Genomic DNA, 22,568 nt, shown 5'->3' on the forward strand with positions numbered 1-22,568 from the left:
TTTTCCATGTGCTCTTGTACTCATCTGCATGTTTTCATTCTGACAGTTACCCACACCTCATTTTTGGGCTCTGTATCCGTTTATTCCTAGGCAGACTAATCCCTCTGCTAAGATCACCCGGTGGGGGACACTGGCATTGCTGCGTGACTGGGCAGCGATGTGGACCATTGGGAGGGTTTGGGCATGCACTTCCCCTCTGCCTGGCTGTGCAGAGACTTTCTTCCTATTTGGCCATCCAGCTATCTGTGCTGTGAGGACAGAACCCTGGGCCTCTGTCATAGTGGTTACTTTAACCATCCACTGTTTGCAAGACAAATTAGGAATTTTGTAATCTACTGGTCACTATTTACCCACAGGCAGAAGGGCTGTAAAGAGCCCATTGATTAACAGAGAATTTTTTATTGTTGAATAGACTGGATAGAACTAACTCCCCAGTCAGAGAAGGTAGCTGCCAACAGGCTGGGGCTGGCAGCAGTGGGGACCACAGGGGTCTGCTGGGTGCAGTTCCTGCAAGGTACGAAGTTGTCAGTCTTGTTCGAAGTAAACAGAAATGTGTAGTATGAGCCTTCCCTGGCTGTGAGGTCTCTGCTTGTGGAGAAGGGGTACTCCAGCAACAGGGGCTGGTGTGCTACACTCCTTTCAAGAGCCAGCTGAAGATCTCATCTGGCTTATTTCACAAAGGGGTTTGCCAGATGTTAGCCCAGCTGCCCTGCAAATGTTACGTCCCCAGTCACAAAATAACACCACCACATTTTAAGGAGGAAAGTCAAGTATTTAGAGCAGGGCCCTGGCATGGGGGCTCTTGCTGTCTGTAGTCAGCTGGGTCACTGACTTACTGTGTCACGTAGAGGAAAAAAACCTTCTCCTTTCAGTAATTCAGTTTTCCCTTTGGGTTATAGCTACAGCTTCACCTTCACAACATGCTTAGAGATCTTGGGCTGAACATTATGGAGGTTAAGAGCCTTATTAGAGAGGTTAAGTGCCTTGGCTGGGGAGTGGTGTGCAGCACAGACCAGAATGGATGCCTCTGTCACCTCTGCACAGGATCTGCCCCTTTTTTTTTTCACCTTCTACTCTTTACCTTTGGTCTAGGTTCTGAAAGACAGATTGTTGGGAGAAGACCAGTAGACCAAGGAGCAAGTGGTATGCTCCTGTCTCACTTAGGTATTTTTAGTGGAAGAATATGTGCAGGAGAAAGGACTAAATATGGGTGCTTGATATTATGGTGACTGGTATTAATATCTGGCAGGTGTCAAAGTTTAAACAGTGCTTTTCCTATCCATGCCACGCTTAACCCCTTTGTGGGTGAGATCTTCAGGTGTCTATGGAGAGAGGACTAAGAGATGAAGTTCTGGGCATTTTGCTGTGATGATTTTACTGCTGACTAGAGTTTGCATGTAACTGAATGGACACAACCCAGTAGAAATGACCTAGTTAGTTGGGACCCTGAGGAAAAATTAGTCCTTGTTTGCCTGAACAACTCCTTCATAAGGATACGGACATCCTTGAAGGCACAAGCATACTAGCACTTTTTTGATCCAAGACTTGTAATCTTTTGAACTCCATCTTTTAATGCTTCTTTTCTTTCTTCATCTCAGGGCTGCTGTTTTAGTCTGTCTCCCTAACCTCCTGACCTCCCATGTGATAGGGTCATTTAAGCAGTACCTATATGCTGGCTTCTGCTTCCTTGAAGCTGAACTCTGCTTTTGGGCATGAAAATGTATGAATTGTGTTTCAGCCCATCTGAAGTTTCCTATTTGCAGGAGGTACAAGGTCAGAGTAAGAATCTGCCCATGCTGTATTTTCAGTACCACTCCCACAGGTGTTTGAGAACAGTTTGTACAAGCTTATGTTATTCATAGGTGCCACCGTTGTTTTCATTCTAGCATGCCCTTTGCACGGACACTGCTTCAAATCGGATTCTCTTGCACTGAAATGTGAATGTTTTTCAGATCCATGCACACCCATTTGCAAGAATATGGCAGTAGTGATCACAGGGGTCAGATCAAGAATTCATCTAACCCAGAAGTGTCTTTTTATGAAAGTAGGTGCTTTGGAAGAATTTTAAGAAACTACGTTAGCATTGGTCTCATCCTGATATACCTTTGTGGTTTCTGGTAGTCACTGTTTTAAGGACTTTCTGCCCGATACTACATCCAGATCATGGTGTTGTAGTGTCATTGATGGACATAGCTTCTCTAGACATGTCCAGTCTTTGTTTTTCTTAATCCACTTCTATTTTTTAACTCCACAGTATCCTGTGGTAACAAGTCCCATTGTTTAATTATTCAAATGTGGAAAGTACTTTTTTTCACTTGCTTTTACACCTGTTACTTGAGAATTTCATTCACTGACTCCTACTCCTTGTGTCCTGACAAATAGAGGAGAAGAAAAATTCCCTGTTCACTGTTGCTGTACGCTTCTATGGGAGAACTTATCTTGGGCCGCATATCTCCGGGACACAGGGCTCTACCCACCCTGGGGACAGTGATGCACAGACATCAATATGATGGATACAAAATGTCCGTTTATTTAACTGCGTCACACGCTTATATAGCTCTTGCGCTTCTTGTTCCTGCCACTCCTATGGGGAGGAGTCTATCTTTCCGTCACATCCTGTGGTCTTCCGGTCGCCGATCCCTGTCTATTCCCCTACAGTTCACCTGCTCTGTATTATTTGGGATTTTAGCTCTATCATATATATTGTTAGAGGTGTCTTTTCCAAGCTGAAGAATTCTATTCCATGCCTAACAGTTCTTCTTTTCCCAACTTATGCACCTACTTGATCAGCTGCTCTGATTTGCAGTGATACACATCTTATGGGTCAGCCATAACATGCACTCACCCTCAGGTCTTACTACCTGCACTCATTCTCTTGTGCATGTGGCCATCTTTGTGAACACTTGCATGTTTATTTTCATGCTTTCCAACACCACCATGTTTGTAGCCCTCACTATCTGAATACTTTTAGGAATGTGCCATCTCCAATGTCAGCATACTGTTTTTGCCATGAGGGAAAGGAGATAGTACGGTTTGATCACTGTTTCTGCGCATAGATGTTGGGGTAAATGACTTTCTCTTTGGCTTCTACCTCATGCTCTTATTCCTTTGATCACTCAGAGTAGGTGCCACTTACCCTGACTCACTGCCCCTGATAATGACAAAACCTATCCTGGAATTACATAGCAGAGGAAGCAAAGGGGATGGAAAAGAGGAGCTAGCACAGCTGTTGTGTGTAATTGGATTGGAAGTGGGCCTCCGGCTACAATAACAAAACTGCACTCCCGGCTGGCCTCACTGCTGGGGCCTGCAAGGAGCCTTTGGCTGTTGTGTGTATCATGACTGAATCAAACAAAAATGACTGATCCCCAGGCTGTGCTACTGCTTTGCCCAGTTAGAAAAAAACAGGCACCATGTGTGCCAGCAGCCAAGGAATCAGGTCATCCTCTTGGCAAAGCTGAACTGTCTAGCAGGTAAAAGGTCTGAACTAGGTGTCAGAACGATTTTTCATCCTCATCCATTCTTCTCATCTCTCAGGACAAGGATTTTGCTTCTTCCTCTGAGTCCCAACCTTTGGCCCTGCTGGAATGCCCTCTTTTTGGTACATGGGGAGTCTTAGGGAGGCTTCTGAGGTCTTTCAGTTTTAGAAAACCTCATGATGCTTTTTTAAAGAAGGACCCCATGGGAGATGAGGGACTTGTCAACTCTCCACCCTAACTAGAAAAGGGAACAGCTGGTGGAGCTGGGGTAGGAGTCTGAGAGGAGAAAAAAGCCTGTTTCTTAAAGAATTACTAGTTTTAGGAAATTAGGAAAGGAGGTATAAACAACAGATTCCATCACTCATCAGATTGCTTTTCCCTATAGTACATGTAATTTTATTTTTGGAAGAATCCCTGGTTTGCATGATTTCTTTCTTCAGCTGTGCTGTAAAGAATTTACATGTGTATCCTGGACCAGAGGGCACGATGTCCTGCCTCAGACATGGATTGCAGCTGGCCCTGTTATTATTTGAATGGGTCATGGAGCCTGATAGGCAGGAAAGGATCCTCTGCGGGCAAGCCTGCCCCTGGGGAGAGCTGGGCTGCTGCTGCTGCCTGGCAGTCGCTTTTCCCATTCATTAAGAGCTTTTGGGCTAATCATTTGGCAGCATCATTAAAAGGGAAATACTGAGGCTGCCCGCCTTAACAGAGCAATTCAGCAGTGCACGCACACCCACGCACACGTGCACACCCCCAGAGCACGAGCCCAGTAACATGGGACAAGCTATAATTAACTGGGTGAAGGAGTCCATCTTCCTTTGTTGCTGCAATCAGTTGTCGCTCTCAGCTGTGTTTTGTGCGCTCCCCACCTTCTTGGGTTTTATGGCTTTATTCTTCCATTTTAAGTGCTAAGTACCTAAATGTGGTGCTGGGGGTGGGAGGTGGGAAGTGGGGGCAAGGTTCAAACTGCTTGCAAGGTTTCCTTCTTTTTCTCCTCCATCCTGAAAATTGCCCCTAGTAAATCCTTAAAGATGAGGACTGCCCTTTGACTACATTGCTCTTTCATATCATTGTACTCTGAAGCTACTTCTAAAAATGTCCTTCTGGCTTCATAAGAATCCAGTGTTGCCCCTTGATACTTTGTACAATTAGAGCCACTTAATTTTACTGTTTTGGTATAGAAAGCAGATGTTTCACAATTTTTTTTTTTTAAAGTAGTTATTTGAAGTGTTACTTTGAGATCAAGGGAGATTAATATTAACCTTTAAGAAAATAATACTGATTTGGTAGTAGGATAAAAAAATATTAAAAAACCTCCCAGACCTAAATAGGAAGAGTCAGTTGTGGCAGGCATAAATCATGGCCAGAGAGCAGTTTATATGTCTGTCTGCCCTCACCAGTGGACATATTTTAATAACAAGTCAATGTTCTGAAGAAGCAGGCCCCTTTCTATTCACAGTACTGCTGAAAATCTGAATAAGCTGGGGCTCCAGAGGCTGAGCACAAGGAGATGCTTATCATTATCTAAGAAAGCTGTTGAGAGCCTTATTCTGAAGCCATGTGCTTCTCCTTACTATTGCTCATGTTTGAAGTTCAGGAATAGCAAGTCACCAAATCCCTGACTTTGACATAAAATTTCTTTGCAGGCAGATAATCTATTTATTCTGAGGTTTTCCTAAACCTTTTCCAGAGTACTTGCTACCCACCATTTTTGCTGACAGCAGTTGTGCCCAGCCACTAGATTATTATAAGAATGACTAGATTGTTTTAGAAAAAGCACCAACCCCTTGACCATTGTGGCTCATGCAGGTTTGTGTCAACCTTTTCCCAGTTCTATACTGGCTGGGTTTGCAGCCCTGAGGCTTTAATCAGGGTTTATTGTTGAAGAAATCTAAGATTAAAAGGAAAGAATGTTTCATCTGGATTTAACTGAAAACTCAGCTTTTCTTACAGGATGTCCCTGAATGGGATGGCTGTTGGCACGAACAATGGTTGTATATGTCAATAATGTGGTTTGGGGCCTGATGAGTTCATTTAGCGTCCTGCTGAAAGCTTTGCTGGCCTTTATGGTTGATTCCTAAATAGCATGGTGATAGATGTGCCCCCTCTTCTAGCAAAATCTGGTCTAGTTTGCAGGCCTGAACTATTTTCACACCTCTGGCATTGGCTTGTTGGATGCCCTATTAGTTTATTGTAGTCCAATAGCAAGTGCTACCCCATGCCACCTTGAAATGACTTTGACTTTTATGATTTGAAAATTGTTTTAGTCTCTTGTCATATCTTGAAACTGATGTAAAGGTGAGACGATGATGGCAGTTCATGTTTTCTGTGTTGATTTTACTGTGACTAATCTGGGGCCTTTCTTACACATGCTGCAAATGTCACAGATTTTAGATCTCAATGGTTGAAGGTTTTGGTTGTTAATGACACTTTGTTGGAGATAAATACACTCATTTTCACTCATACTTTAAATTGCAAGGGACAAAAATTTTCAGATGAGAAAACCTGATATATTATTTCATTATTTATATTATTATTTTATCTAGTAATGAATCTAAAATTCTGTTGGTTTTCTCTTTGTTAAAATAAAGATCTGTGTCAATGGACAATTTAAGAGATAATATTGGTTTTTTGCTATATCTCCAAGTCCACCCCCTTTTTTCTTCTTGTTTTAAAAAGGAGATAGTAGCATTTGGGGGTGGGCATTATTTTTTCTTTAAGCTCCCTACTTCAGTCATCCATTTGGGACTAGAAGATCAAGAGGTCATACAATACTCAGCTGCTGTTGTATTTCAAATTTGTCAAGAGGACATTTCTTAGGTAGACTTTCTTTCACAGGCATTTGAACCAAGGCCAAACCAGGGGCTAGAATGGTGGGTATGCTTGTGAGGTGCGCTCACTCCTGCACTGCAGGTGAAGGGCTCTGGGCTGCACCTGGCTGATGCGCCTGACAGATAGGGCACACAGCATCTTCCTTGCAGGGATAAGGACGAAAGAGGTGTTGACATTCCTGACATTTTGAGATTTTTATAGCTCCTCTGTGGCTGGGGTAGACAGAAGGGATCTTCTTACAGTGTGATTCAGTGTATTTAAGGCAGGCTCTTGCTTTGAACCCTCTCTGGAGGCTTCTTTTTGTCAGTGTCCAATCTTCCCAAGTGGACAAGGCACCTGCCATCCCCAGCACCGGTACCTGTTGGTGTTGTGCCTCTTAGCTGTGGCTTTCCTTCCCTGCTATGTACAAGGGCTGAGGGCTTGGGGCCCCTGTCTCTGCTCTGGGTCTGATGTCCTTTCCCTGTTTGGCCACCTTCAGCTGCATGTCATACTGCCAGCTTCTTGCCTTTTCTCCTTTGTCACCATTACTACAGCGTCTCTGTGCTTTGTAAGTCCTAACAATTATACTTTTGTCTTCTCGTCCTTTACAGTGCCTTTTACAGTGGCTGTCAAGTTCCCAGTTGGACAGACCTAAGATTTGTCTGTCCAGAATGATGGGGTCAGTGGCCATAAATAATGACACAAATTCAACCCACTCTGTTAGCAGAGCAAAACGATTCAGTGAAATTATATCTTGTAATTTAGACTAGAAATATGTCCTACAGTATCAAGCCTGCTATGTTTATTTATAGCAAAAGACCCTAAAAAGTCTGAACCTATGTTGTGTTTCTGATTATTTTTCTAAATCCACAATAATCTTCAAGAACATTAAGATATTTGCATTCCTTAGACTGTACAATTATTAATCCCCTTATCTGGCTTGGAGTTCTCTGTGGGTGAACATATTCTTGGGATGATCTGGATTTTAGATTTCTCCAGCAGACACAAAGAAAAAATATAAAAGAGAGAGAAATAAACAAATTCAAACTCAGCATGCTGCTTGTTGAAAATTCTCATTCTAATAAATTCATTTGACCTCTCAGTCTCCGTGAAATTAAAAAAGTCACAGCCCTGTTTGATTAATAAACTGACTGAAGATAGGTGGTGTGTGTGTGTATGTGTGTATCAAAATCCCTGCCATACTAAGTGCTATGAGAGGTGGGAGATGTGGAGAAGGCATCAAACTAAGGGAAGAAGGTCAGGGAACCGAGTATGAAAGGGGTCCCTCATGCCTTGAGGGGGTAGGACTTGTTTTTGTATATGTTAGTTCTGTGATATCATGTCACAAAATTAACTAATGGGTCAGTTGATGTTTAATGGATTTGGCATGAATATATATACAATAGTATCTAAACAATATTGGTATGAATACAGTTGTACAGTAAACATATTTGAAAATTGGGGCTAGAAATGGATTTCAATGGAAACAGACGAGGTTTATGCCAGAAAGACTTACTGGACAGAGACGAGAGCAGCCCAAGTGACCACCACTACATAGCTGATGACTACATGACCCCATCTACATAGCTGATAGTGCCTGTCACTGCTCAGGGGAGCTGTGCTGCTTTCTGGCTTTACCTTGAATTATGAAACCAAAAAGTAGCTTTAGCTATAGAGCCATAAAGTAACACACTGCCCTTGGAAGTTGAATCTCCAGTTCTTCCCAGAAAGGAAATGGATTTGTACTAAAAATAGGTTACAGGTAATTTTTTTAGTCCTTGCCAGGTCTGGTATACTGGTGCCTAATTAGTAAGTGTGAGCAGTGTTGATTGACTCCTAAAAATACGTGCTGAAGCCACTGCGCTCAAGAATGAGGATAGCTTTGTGTGTGTGTGTATGCATTTAGCCCAGATGTTTTGTCTGGAGCAGATGTGATGGGATCATGGCCTCCCTTTCACTGACCACTGCAGCCTTGAATTTTAAATCTCTAGCTGAGGAGAAGTTATTTCTATAGCTTCCCAGAGGAGCAAATGCTCCCTGCAGAGCCCCATTGCAGACCTTGGCTTTCCTAGCCCATTTAGCCATACCAGTATGCAGTGCCTCTGGAGCTGTTCCCCAAGGGATATGATGAACTTCAAACACAGTTCTTCAACTACCAGCAGATTTTTTCTACCTATGACAGATGCTTTCCTGCTCAGTGAGGAAAGCAGCAGCTGCAGATGTGTGTGCCCTGTGTGCTACACCCATACTTGGTCTAGTTCAAGTATGCATGCTCTAATCCTAAGAGGCATTGGACTTTGACCAGTGTGCATGGATATTGCTGCTTCTTTTTCTGTTTTGTTCTTTTTTTCTTACTTCCTCCTCTCTCTCTCTCTCTCTTTTTCAAAGGCCTCTCACACCTGATGATGGGTGAACAAGGTAAGTCCTTTGACCTTCTCTTTGTTTCAGTCACTGATCATGAGAGAGCTTTGTCCCTGCTGCTTTTCTGAGCTGGGCTTTGCATGACAAAAGCAACTAAACCTACTGGGTGCCAGTCAAGCCATTTGCATTTTGCTTCTGTGTCCCATGAGCCATGGCTACTTGTCAGCCCGGGACTCAGGTGCCCAGGAGGGAGCATGAAATGATTCCATGGACAGTAAAGAGGTATGCTTCCCCTCTTCATGCAGCCCACCAACTATTTTATCTTGTCATTTTTTTTCTTGTTGCGCCAGCTGTAATGACTCCCACTTCTGCCTGGCAAATGTAGACCTCAGTGTTGGTCTTTATTTTTAAGAGTGCAATTATTACAAAAAATATGTTAATAGCCCTCGTGGCATAATCCAAGCTCATTATGAATCCTGAGGAAAATTGCATATAATGGCCTATAAGTCCTGTGTCTGCAATTTAAAATATTTAAATATGCACAGAGCAAAATGGTTTAGAAACAGAACAAGGCTAACCCAAGGTTAGGCTACAAATGGGATCTAGGCCTGTATCAGAGTTCACATTTTAATATCTTACCCTGGATTGTGTTGCAGATCTATTGGCTGTGACATGATGGGATCATTAGTCCCATGTTACGCTATGGGGGTGAAGAGCAAGAAGCTGGTTAGAGGAGGTGAGGTGAGGAGAGAGTTGATTCTGTTTTCCATGGACAGTGTCAGCATCTTGCTGACCTGGGTACGCAGGGAGGAGTTAGCAGCGCTGGTGATGCATTCTGGTCTTGCGAATGCAGGAGTAAAATATTTGAAGTCTTAGTGCAAGGTGTGTGCACGTGGTTCACTAGGAAGACCAGACTTTGCCTACGAGGAGAAAATGTGAGTTTGGACTCTAAACCCTGATGAGGCTCTCCTAGACTAGATTTACACAATACTTTTTTTGCCATTTAGCAAGCGCGTATTTGAGCTTAGAGAGTCCAAAGAGTTAATAAGACAGAACATAGTGCCTGTGAAGGCTCAAGAGTAATTAGGTACTTGAGTAATAGAGACATAGTTTCTATGTATCTCAGTGAAAAGTAGAGAGACTTAGGACTTAATCAGTTTTTATTCTGTAGTTCAAGGCAGATGTCTGCTCTGAGGTCGTGAAAGCTTAGGAGACAATCAGAAGTGAAGTTGGGGCTCACTCTTCAGTTTCAGTTTCAGTTTCCATATGTGGTGGGAAAAGTAGGAAAACAGGGCTCTTCATGAGTGCATGTCAAGACCATGGTATTTGGCATGTGGAGCATCTGCTAAGCTCTGGGAAGCATCGAGCTGCTTCTCTATCCCCACTAACTGTTCAGCTGGGCTCATGGCTTGGAGGTTGTGCTCTGTGAGGGAGCATCTAGCAGACAGGTCTCTTCAGCATGTCCTAGTTGCTCAGGATGCAGCTGAGTATGGCAAGCCATTGGTAGAGGAAGGATGATGGCATGTGGGGAGTGATCAGGACAGTGAACTTTCATGGCCACTTTCATTCTCAGTAACACCGAACGTATCTTTGTAGCAGTCTGTGATTTAGCACTGGATTATATAAACAGACGCACTTGCTATTTAAATTACAAGTTGCAACGCAGCTGGGTCAGAAAGACCTGCATGACCTATTCAGGCCTGTATGACTGTCATCAGTCCTTTCTATACTCCCTTGCCTGGCAAAAAAATGTGAAAACTAATGGCTTCTGGTAACTTTAGCAACCCTTATTTATCCATGATGCATCAGTGAACAGTGGCTTCTCTTTTCTTGCCAACGAACTCACAGATATTCCCTTTTGATAAATATTTACTCTCTATAAAAATATGATGGCTATAAAGTATGTAAATGTATATGTGTGAGTAAATATGCAATGTCAACATTATATACAAATACATTAGCTCTGGTAGGTGAAATGTGTTTAGCAAATATATTACCATGAGATTTTTTTTTTCCCCTGTCTTACTCTGTCATTTCCCTTGCTGTTTTGAATTTGACGTGGAATGAGGCATATCGTTGGTGTGCTTTTGCATGAGGGGTTTGCATTTCTCAGTAGAAAATCAACTTAAAGCCAAAGGGCTTAACCAGGCAGTTGCTGGTTGTACTGTCAGTTGTTTAAGCCTTGCTTTGTGCTTTAGTTATGGTGTGTCTCTCGTTTTTCCCTTGACTTTGTGTTTTGTTGAGCTGACTGCTATATAAATATGCTTGTTTTCTTGTTTTTGTAAGTATGGCCAGTGACATAACTTCCTGTTTTTTGTGCTTCCTCCTTCTCTTCTCTTTTGCCTCCTCCATGACGGACACCCCTCTTCTTCCTCCTTTTAACTGGACACACACCTTCCTGTCTGTAGGTAGAAGTAAAGGTAGACATTGTATTCTTTCTAAGACTTAATTGCTTGTGAAATGTTTGTTTGTCAATAGAAAAATTGTATTTTTATGAATGTGGTTCATATTGGAACTTAATGCTTTTACTTTTAAAAGTCTCTTAATCTTTTGTTTTGTATTAAATTATGGAAGAAATATTTATTAAGATGAATGCTTTGAGGCCTTCTTAACAGATGTTATTTTCTCCCTGTTCCACACTAAGTATGGGCTGCGCAGTGTCAGGCTCTCTGTAGCTGGTGACACTGCGGTGCAAAGGGACTGTTAGTTCAGTCGAAGACAGAGCCAGAGGCCAGTGAGCTGGTACTGCCGCCTCTCTTGCACTGGAGTGATGCCAGTGCTGGGAATTTTGGCACTGGTGCTGGTGGAAGCAGGACCTGGGCTTGTCCAGTACCCTTCAATGGTGGAGGTCTTTTGAGCTATCATTTCTCGCCCCAGCTCTGCTTCCCATCCTCTCTGTTAGTGAAAAAGTGTTTTTCAAAGAGAAATTGAGTTGCAAAAAGTTGCAGGGGAAACAGAAGTGATCAGCACTGCTCAACAGAGGGGTCTATTTCCTTTGCAGCTCAGTAGGCACAGGGTATGTAAGGCTGCTCTGGGGCTCCAGCTTGCTCTTCAGCAGTTCATACCTATCTTTAGCATGCAGAGGACAGTCATCCATCCCTAATAAAAACTGTAAAAAAGGCAACATGCTGCAAACCTGCTGTGGGCCTCCAGTTGTACTGGAGGGAAGGGTGAAGATTAATTGATAAATTATAAGCATTGCTCGAGGAAAATCCATTTCCTTGTCCTATTTTCCAATGAGATAGAGATATTAAAAGGTTTTATTATGCTGGGGCTTACCCCTTTTCAACAAATACACTGCTGAGGAATCTGATCTATTGATCAGCATGATTTGAACACATTGGAGGATGTTGGGTGTGTCCATGCCAATAAGACACTGGGGGATGAAATGGCTAATTGTACTGCTATGAATTTGGGAGGATATGAGAGCCCAGAGGACTTGTTCACAATAACTTTCCACTGAGGCACAAGCAGTCTCTGCCCATTGATCAATCCTCCTGTAATACCTGAATTCTTGGGAGCACAATGGCATATTAAATACTTTCCCTTGAGATGAGTACTCTTTCTCCTGTGTTTTCTATCAAGTTTGTATTGTTGGATTCCCTGTGATGGGGTGCATCATGTAATCAATATTTTTTGTTCTGTTTTGAGGTTGAAAAAGTATTCCTATAATTAATTTCATACCTTTCCTCTTCTATTCAAATTTGGGTGGTGGAGGATAATACATAAGCTGTACTCAGAGCTATCTTCTTTGCAGGAGGTGAACATCAGAACATAATAATTACATATATACAGTGTAAAAAATGTGAGAACCAAAAGCTCTAAGCACACCATACAAAATGTTACTGTGCCTCAACACAGCTGCCAATAATTGAGTTAGCTGATGTATGGCTTAGTGTGATTTAAGGGTCAGTGTAGATCAGGGCAAGTCTTGTACGGTGTGTTGTTAGCTCATGTTGCTCCCTTCCTTTCTCAGGTGGCATATGTGCTGCAGGCCAGTCTGTGCAGGACTAAACCAAAAGTCTTTTCTGAAGTAAAACTCCCAGTTGAGCCTGTAGGAACGAGGATTATAATATATAGTCCACAGTTAATTCATATGCACTGAAACTTAATTTATTGTGTCATTGAGCGAAAATATTGTTTCACTTCCCAGCTATGTGTAGTTTTTAGCTCTAGTTATAGCAAGTGACTTCATCAGAGAACCATCACTCTGAATGAAAAATGGTGTTACCTTCAGAGGACTCAAGCAGTGTAATTTTGAACCCACATATGGCCTTCAGCTCACAGAGAAGGTGGTATCAGATGCCTTAGTGATTGTGCCTGGAAGGTTCATATTTTTTGGCATTCTTTTAGTTTTTAGTAAAAACTGGCAGCCACTCTGTCTCATGCCACATATGTAGCCAAAGGATATGATGTATTTGATTTCATAAAACCTCTTCACAACGTATAGCAGTCTGTGACCTTGCATTCATCACTTGAAACAAGTCTTTCATTAGTTGCTTCCGCTGTAGTAAATAGGCTTCTTCTGCATCTATCCTTTTTAAAGAGTTCAGGAGATTTAACTTTTTTTTTAATAAGTTCCTGGAAAGTTGAAGAAGATGAAGTGTAGGTGTTCTGGGCTAATGGCTGGAGTAGCTTAGATGCAGAAAAGCAGCTGGGCATCACTGGCATTTTAGTCTGAACTGAGTATGCATTGTTTGTGTTTTTATTAGGTGTATGGAACTGGTCACGATGATGAGGTAAATGTATGATGAGGAGGGAGGACTTTGATTTAGTTTGGCATGAATTGCTGAATACGACGTCTCTTCTGGAGAGGAACTGACGATTAAGGAACAATTAAATTGAGTTTATTTCCCTAACACTCCCCCCCAAGTAAATGATACCAAAGGAGATCATAAATATCCAGCTCTAATGTGCTATTGAACTGGAGTTAATGTGTAGTCACGTTTTTCCATATCATTTTTTCCCTTGACAGCCTTTGTTAAGGAAATGATAATTTGCCTTTTTGCTGCCTTCACCATTCACTATTCTTTTATATGTGTAGTGGGTTTTGTTTTATGATCACTCTTCGTTTGGATCTGGCTTCTGTTGAGGTTCATGCCCCCAGAGGAAATTGGTTGTATTCCTTATGGGACTCTGCTGTTTTCAGTGAATGAAGTCCTGTGTCTTCTTGAAGGCAATAGCAAAATTCACATTGAATTTAGTGGGCCAAGATTCACGTAAAGAATTTAAAAGTCCCAAATATCCCCTCTGACACAAAGAATGACAGTGAGGTGTGGCTGGTTTCTGGGTGCGCACAAGACACCTCCATAGTGCCCATGCAGTCTGTAGACTGCTGCTTCTCCTCTAAGGCACTGGGCTCCTTCCCTCCATCAGTAACTGCTCAGGATGAAAAACTGCACAGCTGCACACTCATTTTCAACATGAAGCAGTTTTTTTCTCCATTCTCAGAGGGAAATGAAAGAGAGTACTCACATATTTCATGGGTGGGACATTTTTTAATGCATGCTGTGTAGACCAAAGGCTACTGGCAAATTCCCCGCGTAGTTCTCAGCATTGCAAGATCAGATTATCTCCCTTGGTTCTAACTGCTCTTAACCCAAGTAGGTCTTTTAAGTCTTGTAATGTTCAGCATTGCTCTCAGTGAGCAGCATGAGGTTGTTATTTCTTTGAATTGTTCAATAATATTGACCAGGACATAATGGCACAGAAAAAACAAAATAGCATTTGTGGACTTCAGTAGAAGGAAATGACTGGACCTTACTGATCTGGAAAATAATTTTGAGTTGTTCTTCACCAGTAACAGCACTAGGATTTCAGAGCGATGTGAGTAAGTCCATCTGAATGGCCAAGAGTTTATGCAAATGTTGAAGTGAAACATCAGTAACAAATTAAGTCATTTGTGCTCTATAAATATCTAATTATACAAGGGGAAAAACAACACCGCATCCATCTTGCCAGCCTTGGCAGCGGTTTTTAAGCTCTGCTTTGCCCTGCAAAATATCTTAATATTTGGGTTTTAAGTGTGAATACTGTATGTTTTTGGTTTCTACACTTACAGTCCTTTCCTTACTACTTTAAAAATATGTGTTGTATTGAGTTTGTTTTCCTTTTGGTGGGAAAAAAATCTTGCATTATAATAAGGATGCTGACTTTCAGTATTAACTTTCCTTTTAATAAGTGTTTAAAAAACAGCATTGTATTTTATGGTTAGGAAATACCCAATATGTAAAACCTCTTTGAGAGGATCAAGGCCCTTTGAATGTAGATGTCATTCTTCTGGAATAATTTTTTGTAAGTGAATTTTTGCTGCTAGTTTCACATTTTATTTAGGGAAGAAATAAATTTTTGAATATAATTCGTAGAAGTCTAATTAGAGATGATTGATAGTTGATGAATTTCTAATGTAAGATATTGGGGGACATTTCTGCAAGGCATTTATCCTATTTCTTTATATTCCAGAGTTTTCCAAACTTTGGTGAATGAAGTCACTTAAATGTTGAATATCAGCTAATGCAAAGGAGTAGATGTCTTATAAAAATTCTTCTTTTTACACCTCTTCATAATATATCTATGAGGGCAGACAAATGAGACATTAAATAGGAAGTTTCTGGTAAATTATTTTTCATTTGTGCATATGAGCATGTGTGTTTACAAAAACTGTGTATGCATAAAATATTTAATAAGGCATTAAGTATTTTGTAGATTATAGGTAATTTGTTTTTTCTTACATGCTTTCTTTCTGCCTATTTTAAAACTCTGTCTTTCTAATGTGTGAAAAACCAGCTGATTCTTCACTGGCTTTAATTTTTATTAAGAAGAATGATTTCTGTGAAAGTTAAAGGCGTTGTGGTTGTGTTGTGTGTAAACAGGAGCTAAAATGTTGTATTCTTATGCTGTATTGTAGTCTTCTGCTTTTGATGAGGCTCAGGTTTCGCTCTGCCCAAAAAGAATATTTAATTGATATCATTGAAAGGCTTTTTTTCTTCCTCTATTTTATTCATTTGAGGCATTCAGTGGTGTGTAGAGATGCAGAGGTAGCAAAACAGGCCATATGCTTTGTAAAAGGCAGACTAATAGCACTTTTGATGGACATCTGATTTTTAAAGTGCTGTATCTTTCATTAAAATTTACATGTAAAGTAAGGGCAAGCACAGTGACATGAAAGCTAATGCAAGTTGCACATCTTGACATAATAACAATCACAAGAAACTGGAGATCCCAGATGGCAGCTTGGCCTTTGCCATCCTTTTAATAAGCTACTAACTGCTAATTATTGCACTCTTATGGGCAAGTTAATTTACTGTTGACTCTTAAAGAGACATTGTGCCTTTTCCTGGCATTAAGGTTTTCCAGTTTAGATCTGAGAGTGTTTTTTCCCTGCAGATTGGAGTCCTTCCAATGGACAGTAACAAAGAGGCAAAGATGCAGAGAGGGAAATGGAACATAATAGGCAATGTTTTCTTTGATAATAGCAGAATATAGGGTTGTGGGTTTTTCTAGGGCATGGGTTTAGAGCTGAAAGGAACACCAGCATGTATATTAGATCCAGGATTTGTATATAAAAGAAAGCTCTTACTGCAGAGTTATTATTATACGTAAAAATAAACAGAATGTCTTTCCTTAAATAATTGAAGCTTGAGATTCTGAAAATGAGATAAACTAGAAATAGAAAATCAAAATTACAGGTTCATTTCTTTTGCCAGAGATTATTTGAAGGCAAAATTTCAACTCAGAATTCTGAAAGCTAAAATGTCCACTGTGTTTTTGGAAAAAAAATGTTAATTTTAATGTTACTTACCTGGTTATCATAATACAGGGAAGGAGCATTATCTGTAAAACATACAATTTTTTAAAGTGATCTTTTTCTTCTTCCAGCTGAAAGGAATATTTGGTAATGAGACCAGTCAGGGAGAAGTTTTGATCTAAGAACCTATTTAGGAATGAAGGAACAGCTGCAGTTTAAATGGACTCTAATTCTCACAGTTAATGCTGTTTTGTGAATGCATGATTCTCTGTGATAACATTTGGGAGGAGTGATGGTGGGTAATAGCTTATTTCCTGGGCTTTATGGTAATGCAGCAAAGTGGTGATAATGCCATCAGGAACTGAAATAGACCCCTGTCACACACATCATACAGCCCTGCAAAAATATGAAACCCAGTGAAAGAGGGGAGTTTCCTGCTTTAAGACTCATTGTGGCCTTTTGTGGACTAGACTGATAACATTATGGTATTGAACAGTTTAGAAAATATGTGCTGTGTAAGCTGGATCTTATGCATTAAGAGTAAGTGCTTAGAAACTGCAGCCTTATTTGCAGTGCTTTACCAGATAGTAAATATTTTGACTAGAGATTAGTGGATACAAAAGGTGGTAAAACTGTTACTGTGAAGAAGGTCATGTTTTCTCAAATCGTCGAGTATAACTCACCCAGTATCGTCTGTGACAGTTATTAAGCCATGTCTAATGGTGTGTGATTTCCCCCACATCAGTATGCTGGGTTTGGATTCTGTTTTTGGCAATGCACCCTTGCTGGTTGCTGATCTTCCTGTGACACCCACCACTTATCGTTTATTTGGCCATACTCACCTCTTTCATGGAGCTAGAGCTCCTTCTCATGCTGGCTTTCATTTCCACATTTGTTTCAAGAGCCTTGATAGTTCTGAGCGTAGGTATCCAAACAGAGATAAATACTGACAGGCTATGAAATAAGCGAAGATAATAGAAAATACTACTACAGAGAGCCAGGAATCAGGTGTGAATCCGGCACTCACAGGTTGTAGCATATTCATTTGTTTTTGAAGCCTTTTTGGTTTGAAATTTATGTTACAGATGACTTGCCCTGCGAGTTGCTGTGCTTAAGGTACTGTGTTCCCTAAACAGTCAGTGAAGCCCATGGAAGTTAAAGGTGTTTTTGCACCTGGGAATGTGTTGTGTACCTGCAAGGATAGAGTCCCCAAAGTCTGTTTGGGCAGGATTTTCTGTGAGATGTTGATCTTGTACTAGATGTGCTTTATATACCAAGAGGTTTGATGTAATGGTATTAAGAGCTATATTCTTCACTGTACTGCAAGGATTTTGTTGTGGTATAACTGATACTGAAGCAGAGAAAATGCACTGGTGTAAAAGAAATAGTGCAGGGAAGAAACTGGCTCTGAGACTGTTACAACACTAACCTGAGGGATTCTGGATCATTCTTACTAAATGATGGCCTTAGTTCTCCTCTTGTTAAAGTAAAAGACTGCAAAGCATTTAATAGAAACGGTCCTTTACCAGCACTGCTTTGTGGGGAAAGGCTTTAAACAGAACTGGTACTTTGAGAATTTGTGTACACAGTTGTCACCATTAAAAAAGTCAGCAGCATTTGCCAAGCAGTACCACACCGTGGTGCCTGAGATATCGCTTTCTCTTCTACAGTAGAGCAAGAAGAATTTATGTAGTATATGTAGGTAAGTGTTTATGATTTGATTCTGTCAGTTGCATGCATTTTAACAGAGCTTTTCTCTCAAATCACAATTTGATTGGGGAACTGCTTATGGGTCAGATTATTTCTAAAGCAAAACACAGTTCCTTTTAATTGACCAAATCCTTTTTACTGAAGATTCTAAAAAAGCATTTCAGTATTTGTTCTAATTTGCGATTGTTATTTGTTAGTGGTGGTAACAAAAATGTGTAATTTGAATGTTAAAATAATTGTATTTTAAAAGGAGCTGTGGTCTTATTAGGTACGGTGGAATTGTATTAAGCCAGCGTTATAAAGCACACACCTTTATTTCCCCTAATTACTGGTATATTAATAATGACCAGGTTGATGATGAATGTGCTGATCACCAGCTGGGATCAGACAATTACATTTGATTATGTAAAGAGTTAGTTGCTATAAGCCTTGAAATATTAAAACTTGGCTAGAATAAATATCACTGACGAACCTTTGTCTTTTACATGTGTATTCAGCTGCCAGTTCTCTGAGCAATTCTTGGTTCACCCGGTAATGTTGAGAATCAAACTGTGAACAGTTATTTTCCAGCCCTGTGAATGTTGATAAAAGGATCTTGCATAGCTGTTGGCTCGTCCTGCGAGGGGAGAGCGCATTGCTGCATCGCAGCACAGGGATTACAGGCTCTCACGTAGCTCTGCATTAAAGATGTTGCAAGCTTTTGTAAAACCCAGCGCAGCACCTAGCATTGCTGTGCATTTGCATCTCCCAGCTCTGACAAAGGGCACACGCGTTTCAGGCACCCGCATCTTGCATCTTGCAGGGCTGGCCAATGCCATCATCCAAATGATACATTCATCTGACCATTTTCGACTACACATATTTATTTTGGATAACCTTACTCTGCAGACAGTCTCAATGAAGTCCGTAGGCATGTGGGGCAAGCTGCTCTCTACATCTGTTTTTTATCCCTCAGTTTACTAAATTATTTTTTCCCCCAGAATTTGTTCAGTTCCTAAATATCCATTGATTTATCTTTCCTCTGTTGGTAAATTGCTAAAAAGACGCGTAACTTTCATTATTTGTCTCCTGGAATACTGTCATAAAGAACACTTTCTGGCATTGATCATCTGCAGTTTGAACAGAGCATCATTTTTGCCACAATGTGACAGCGCATTTATGCCAGACTGTGGAAAAATTCTTTTCCTAAAGCTGGAAAAATCAGAATGTACAGATCATAAGGCTCTCTTTAAAAATTACTTGTTATACTTGAGGTACTCCATTCCTCAGTCAATTTTATATTACTAGATATGATACTAGAAATATCATTAGTAATTTTTCTTTGCTACATTCATGTACATTATTTGTTCTACCTATTGACTCCATCTTTAAAACACGTGGATTTCAAGAGAAAAATGTGGATACTTCATTACCTGCCATGCTGCACTGTATGTCCACAATGGAATGAATGTATTATGTTGTGGATGTGCTTAATGTATCGCCAGTTAGTGCCAGTTCCCTTTGACTTCCCAAATACTGATTTTTTTTTAAATTTTCTTTGGGGGGGGGGGAAGAGTGGAGACAGAATCTCTGTTTTTCTTTTTTTTTTTTGCCTCCTAAGGTACTTCTATTTAAACCAGTGTAGTTTTCTTACTAATTTTCTCCTTCAGGTTATTGCTATCAATCTGCTGGGTTAAACTTTGTGCTATTCCATCAGGCAAGTTTGGTAAATGTTGATCAGTGCATGAAATCAGTTCTTAAATGGCTGCAAAATTGCCTTCCTTCAGACTGTTTTGATCACAAGGGCTTTCAAGTGTCAAAGTCATTTGGAGAACTAGATAGATAAAATGCATGAGCACTGAGCTTTTTCCAGGATAGAATAAATAAATGTGTTTTCTACTGTGTGCTCTGCCTTTGATAGTGATTTGTTAAAAGGGAAAAAAAGAAAGGCAATGATATTAAATATTTACAAGAGTGATTTAGTTGTGTAATCTTGTGCTATGCATCCCTGTTTAATAGTGAAATCAGCTACTGCTGAAGTAAATGCCATTAAACTGGTAGTGCTGTGAAGGTCACTGCCTATACAATGTCAAAGCAATTTATAGAGAATAATGATTTTTGTCGGCTTTCCAATGTACCAACCTCCCTCCTTTTTGTCTCCTTTTCCAAAAATAACTGAAAAGAAATTTATTTCAGGAATCACTTTCTCTCTGACTCTTCTCCCATCTGACTGATTCAGGAGCATGAAACGTCTTTGCAAGTTTTCCTATTGATGTGCCCAGTGGATAGACACTGATTCCCTTCTTTCTGGCCTTGAGCTTGTTACAGCTCTATTTGCTGGGATTTCCAGTTGGCCATTTCGCAGCAGTTCATTTTAAGAGATGCTGAATTATGACCTCTGCTCTTGTGAGTGGTTGCTTTTCTCCCCTGTGCTATTTCCAGCCTTATCAGTCTGCAATTCTCCTGAAAAATACTTTTGTGCGTGCACTGATTGTTTGTCATCAGCAGTGCGCACGTGGCATGTTGACACCCCACCAACCTCCTGTCGTGGTAAGTGTCTTATAAATGCTTGGAGTACATTCCTAAATAGCGTCATGCTTAATGGAGAGGCCTCAGAGGTGAGAGGTGTGTTCTTTGCTCCAAGGCTGGCTTTCCTTGTGAATTGTCGGGGCCTTTGTGCCTCTGCAGCAGTGAAGTGGGGACAAAAGCCCCTCACAACGGCACAAGGAGGCTGCTGCATTGACACTACAGAGTGTCCTGAAAACGATACACGATGAGTACAAAGCATTATCATTCAGCTTCACATCCGTCCAGTAAGAAGGTTAATTATTTGTTTTCCTTGTTTTACAGTTGAATAAGCAGAAGCACAGAGAGATGGAGAGAGCTGGAGGGGAACAGGCAATAAATGCCAGAGTTCTCTTGTCCATTCCTGTTCCTGTAAGCACCAGTGCAATCTATCTTATAAACCACCATATAACTTGCTTGTTCTACCAAGGACTCTCCCAATTAGATTCCATTTGCTGAAGCAATTATCTAAGAAGACTAAAACTGTATTTATCTATTGATAAACATGTACATGACTGTAGAAGTAGCAATCATATTTTACGAAGGGAACAACACATATTCTCTGTGACAAAAATCTACAGAATGAAAAAACGCATAATGCAGAGGTGCCCTAAGTGTACTTTGTAAGGACTTTGCTGGGGAAGTACATATCAGCACACAGAGGCAATGTGGGTTTCTCCTCAAAGGCGTGAATTTTAAGGACAAGTGGAAAAGAAAGAGGGTACTTAAATAGTCAAGGAGTGGAAGTGGTTTTTTCAGTTATGAGGAAGAAGAATGGATGTACATTGTCAGCAGTGGAAAAAGGGGGTAAATGGAATGAATGGGAAGGGAAGCAGAGGGAAAAGCAGTAGAAAGATATGTACACTTATCTGGGAGGAGGGTCTCAGATAAAGTGGTGGGAAGGAATCTGCTGTGAACACTGTTCTGGACATAACGAGGTGAGAAGATATCCCTACACTATTTTTTTTTTTTCCTGAATGTTAGGTAGCTAAGTGTTACTATTTGTTGCTTATTTGGTTCTTTGATTTTTGTGGCATCTCATTCCACAATGCACAGAGAAGACTAAAGCCTTCATTTACTGACATGGCTTTTCATGGCCGCCTTTTCCAGGCCCATTAGTGGACTTTTTATCTGCTGTGAAAGAGGCTAGTTCAGCAGAGTGTCTGGAATGGATGTGTATGTGCATGGTTAATTCAGGACTTGTGATTTCCTTTAGTTTGTTTTATCTGGTTCTTTGTCTCTTTTTATGCAAGTCTATGATTAGTATTGAGTTCTTCCCAGAATGCTGGCAATTATCTCACAGGTGAAAGGATTAAGAAAGAGCAGTGAGAATCACACTGGGATTAAATAAGACTGCCTTTGGAGTGTTTGTGGATGTGGGTTTTTTTTTCTTCCCCTAAGCAAAGAGAAAGAAGAGAGAAGCCAGCTCAGCCTTCAGGTCTCTCTAGGGAGGAAAGTAATACCCTTGAATATGGAAAAGTAGCGTCGCAGCTTGGGAGGAGGTCATGCTGAGAAAGGAAAGGTAATGTTAAGGCACAAGATTTAGAATCCTCAGTTCAGCTCTTGGTTGCTCTGGTTTTGCTTCAGGCTGTTCTGATTGCCCACAGTGAACCTCAGCTTGTCCATGTGTGAAATGGAAGCAGTGATAACTTTCCTTCTTATGTTGCACGAATCTAAATTAATTACTCTGTAAGTGTGCTAGGTTTTTGGGTGGTAAGTACAAAAGAAGAGGATAGAGTATTCTTGTTATGCCCCATGCTGTGGTCACACATCCGACCACATTATGTCAGATGTGGTTAGTGGTGGGTTGTTCCTGTCCCCCTGTTGTCTCTCCCTCTGTGTAACGAGTGGGGCAGACACAATGCTGGTAGAAATGGGGGGCTCAGCCACCTTTTGGGATGAGAAGAGGAACTGCC

At 40.8% G+C, this 22,568-nt stretch overlaps 1 protein-coding gene across 1 annotated transcript in view; it reads left to right on the plus strand.

The window, feature by feature from the left end:
- Positions 1-22,568, plus strand: part of NRXN3 (neurexin 3) — a 971,499-nt gene that overhangs the window by 35,730 nt on the left and 913,201 nt on the right. Inside the window, exons 3-4 of the mRNA XM_064460500.1 lie at positions 8,679-8,708; positions 11,060-11,071. Of these exons, the coding sequence (XP_064316570.1) occupies positions 8,679-8,708; positions 11,060-11,071 (42 nt within the window). The remainder of the gene's footprint in view (positions 1-8,678; positions 8,709-11,059; positions 11,072-22,568) is intronic.

This window comes from Phalacrocorax carbo, chromosome 9 (assembly GCF_963921805.1).
Source record: "Phalacrocorax carbo chromosome 9, bPhaCar2.1, whole genome shotgun sequence".
NCBI classification, from domain to species: domain Eukaryota; kingdom Metazoa; phylum Chordata; class Aves; order Suliformes; family Phalacrocoracidae; genus Phalacrocorax; species Phalacrocorax carbo.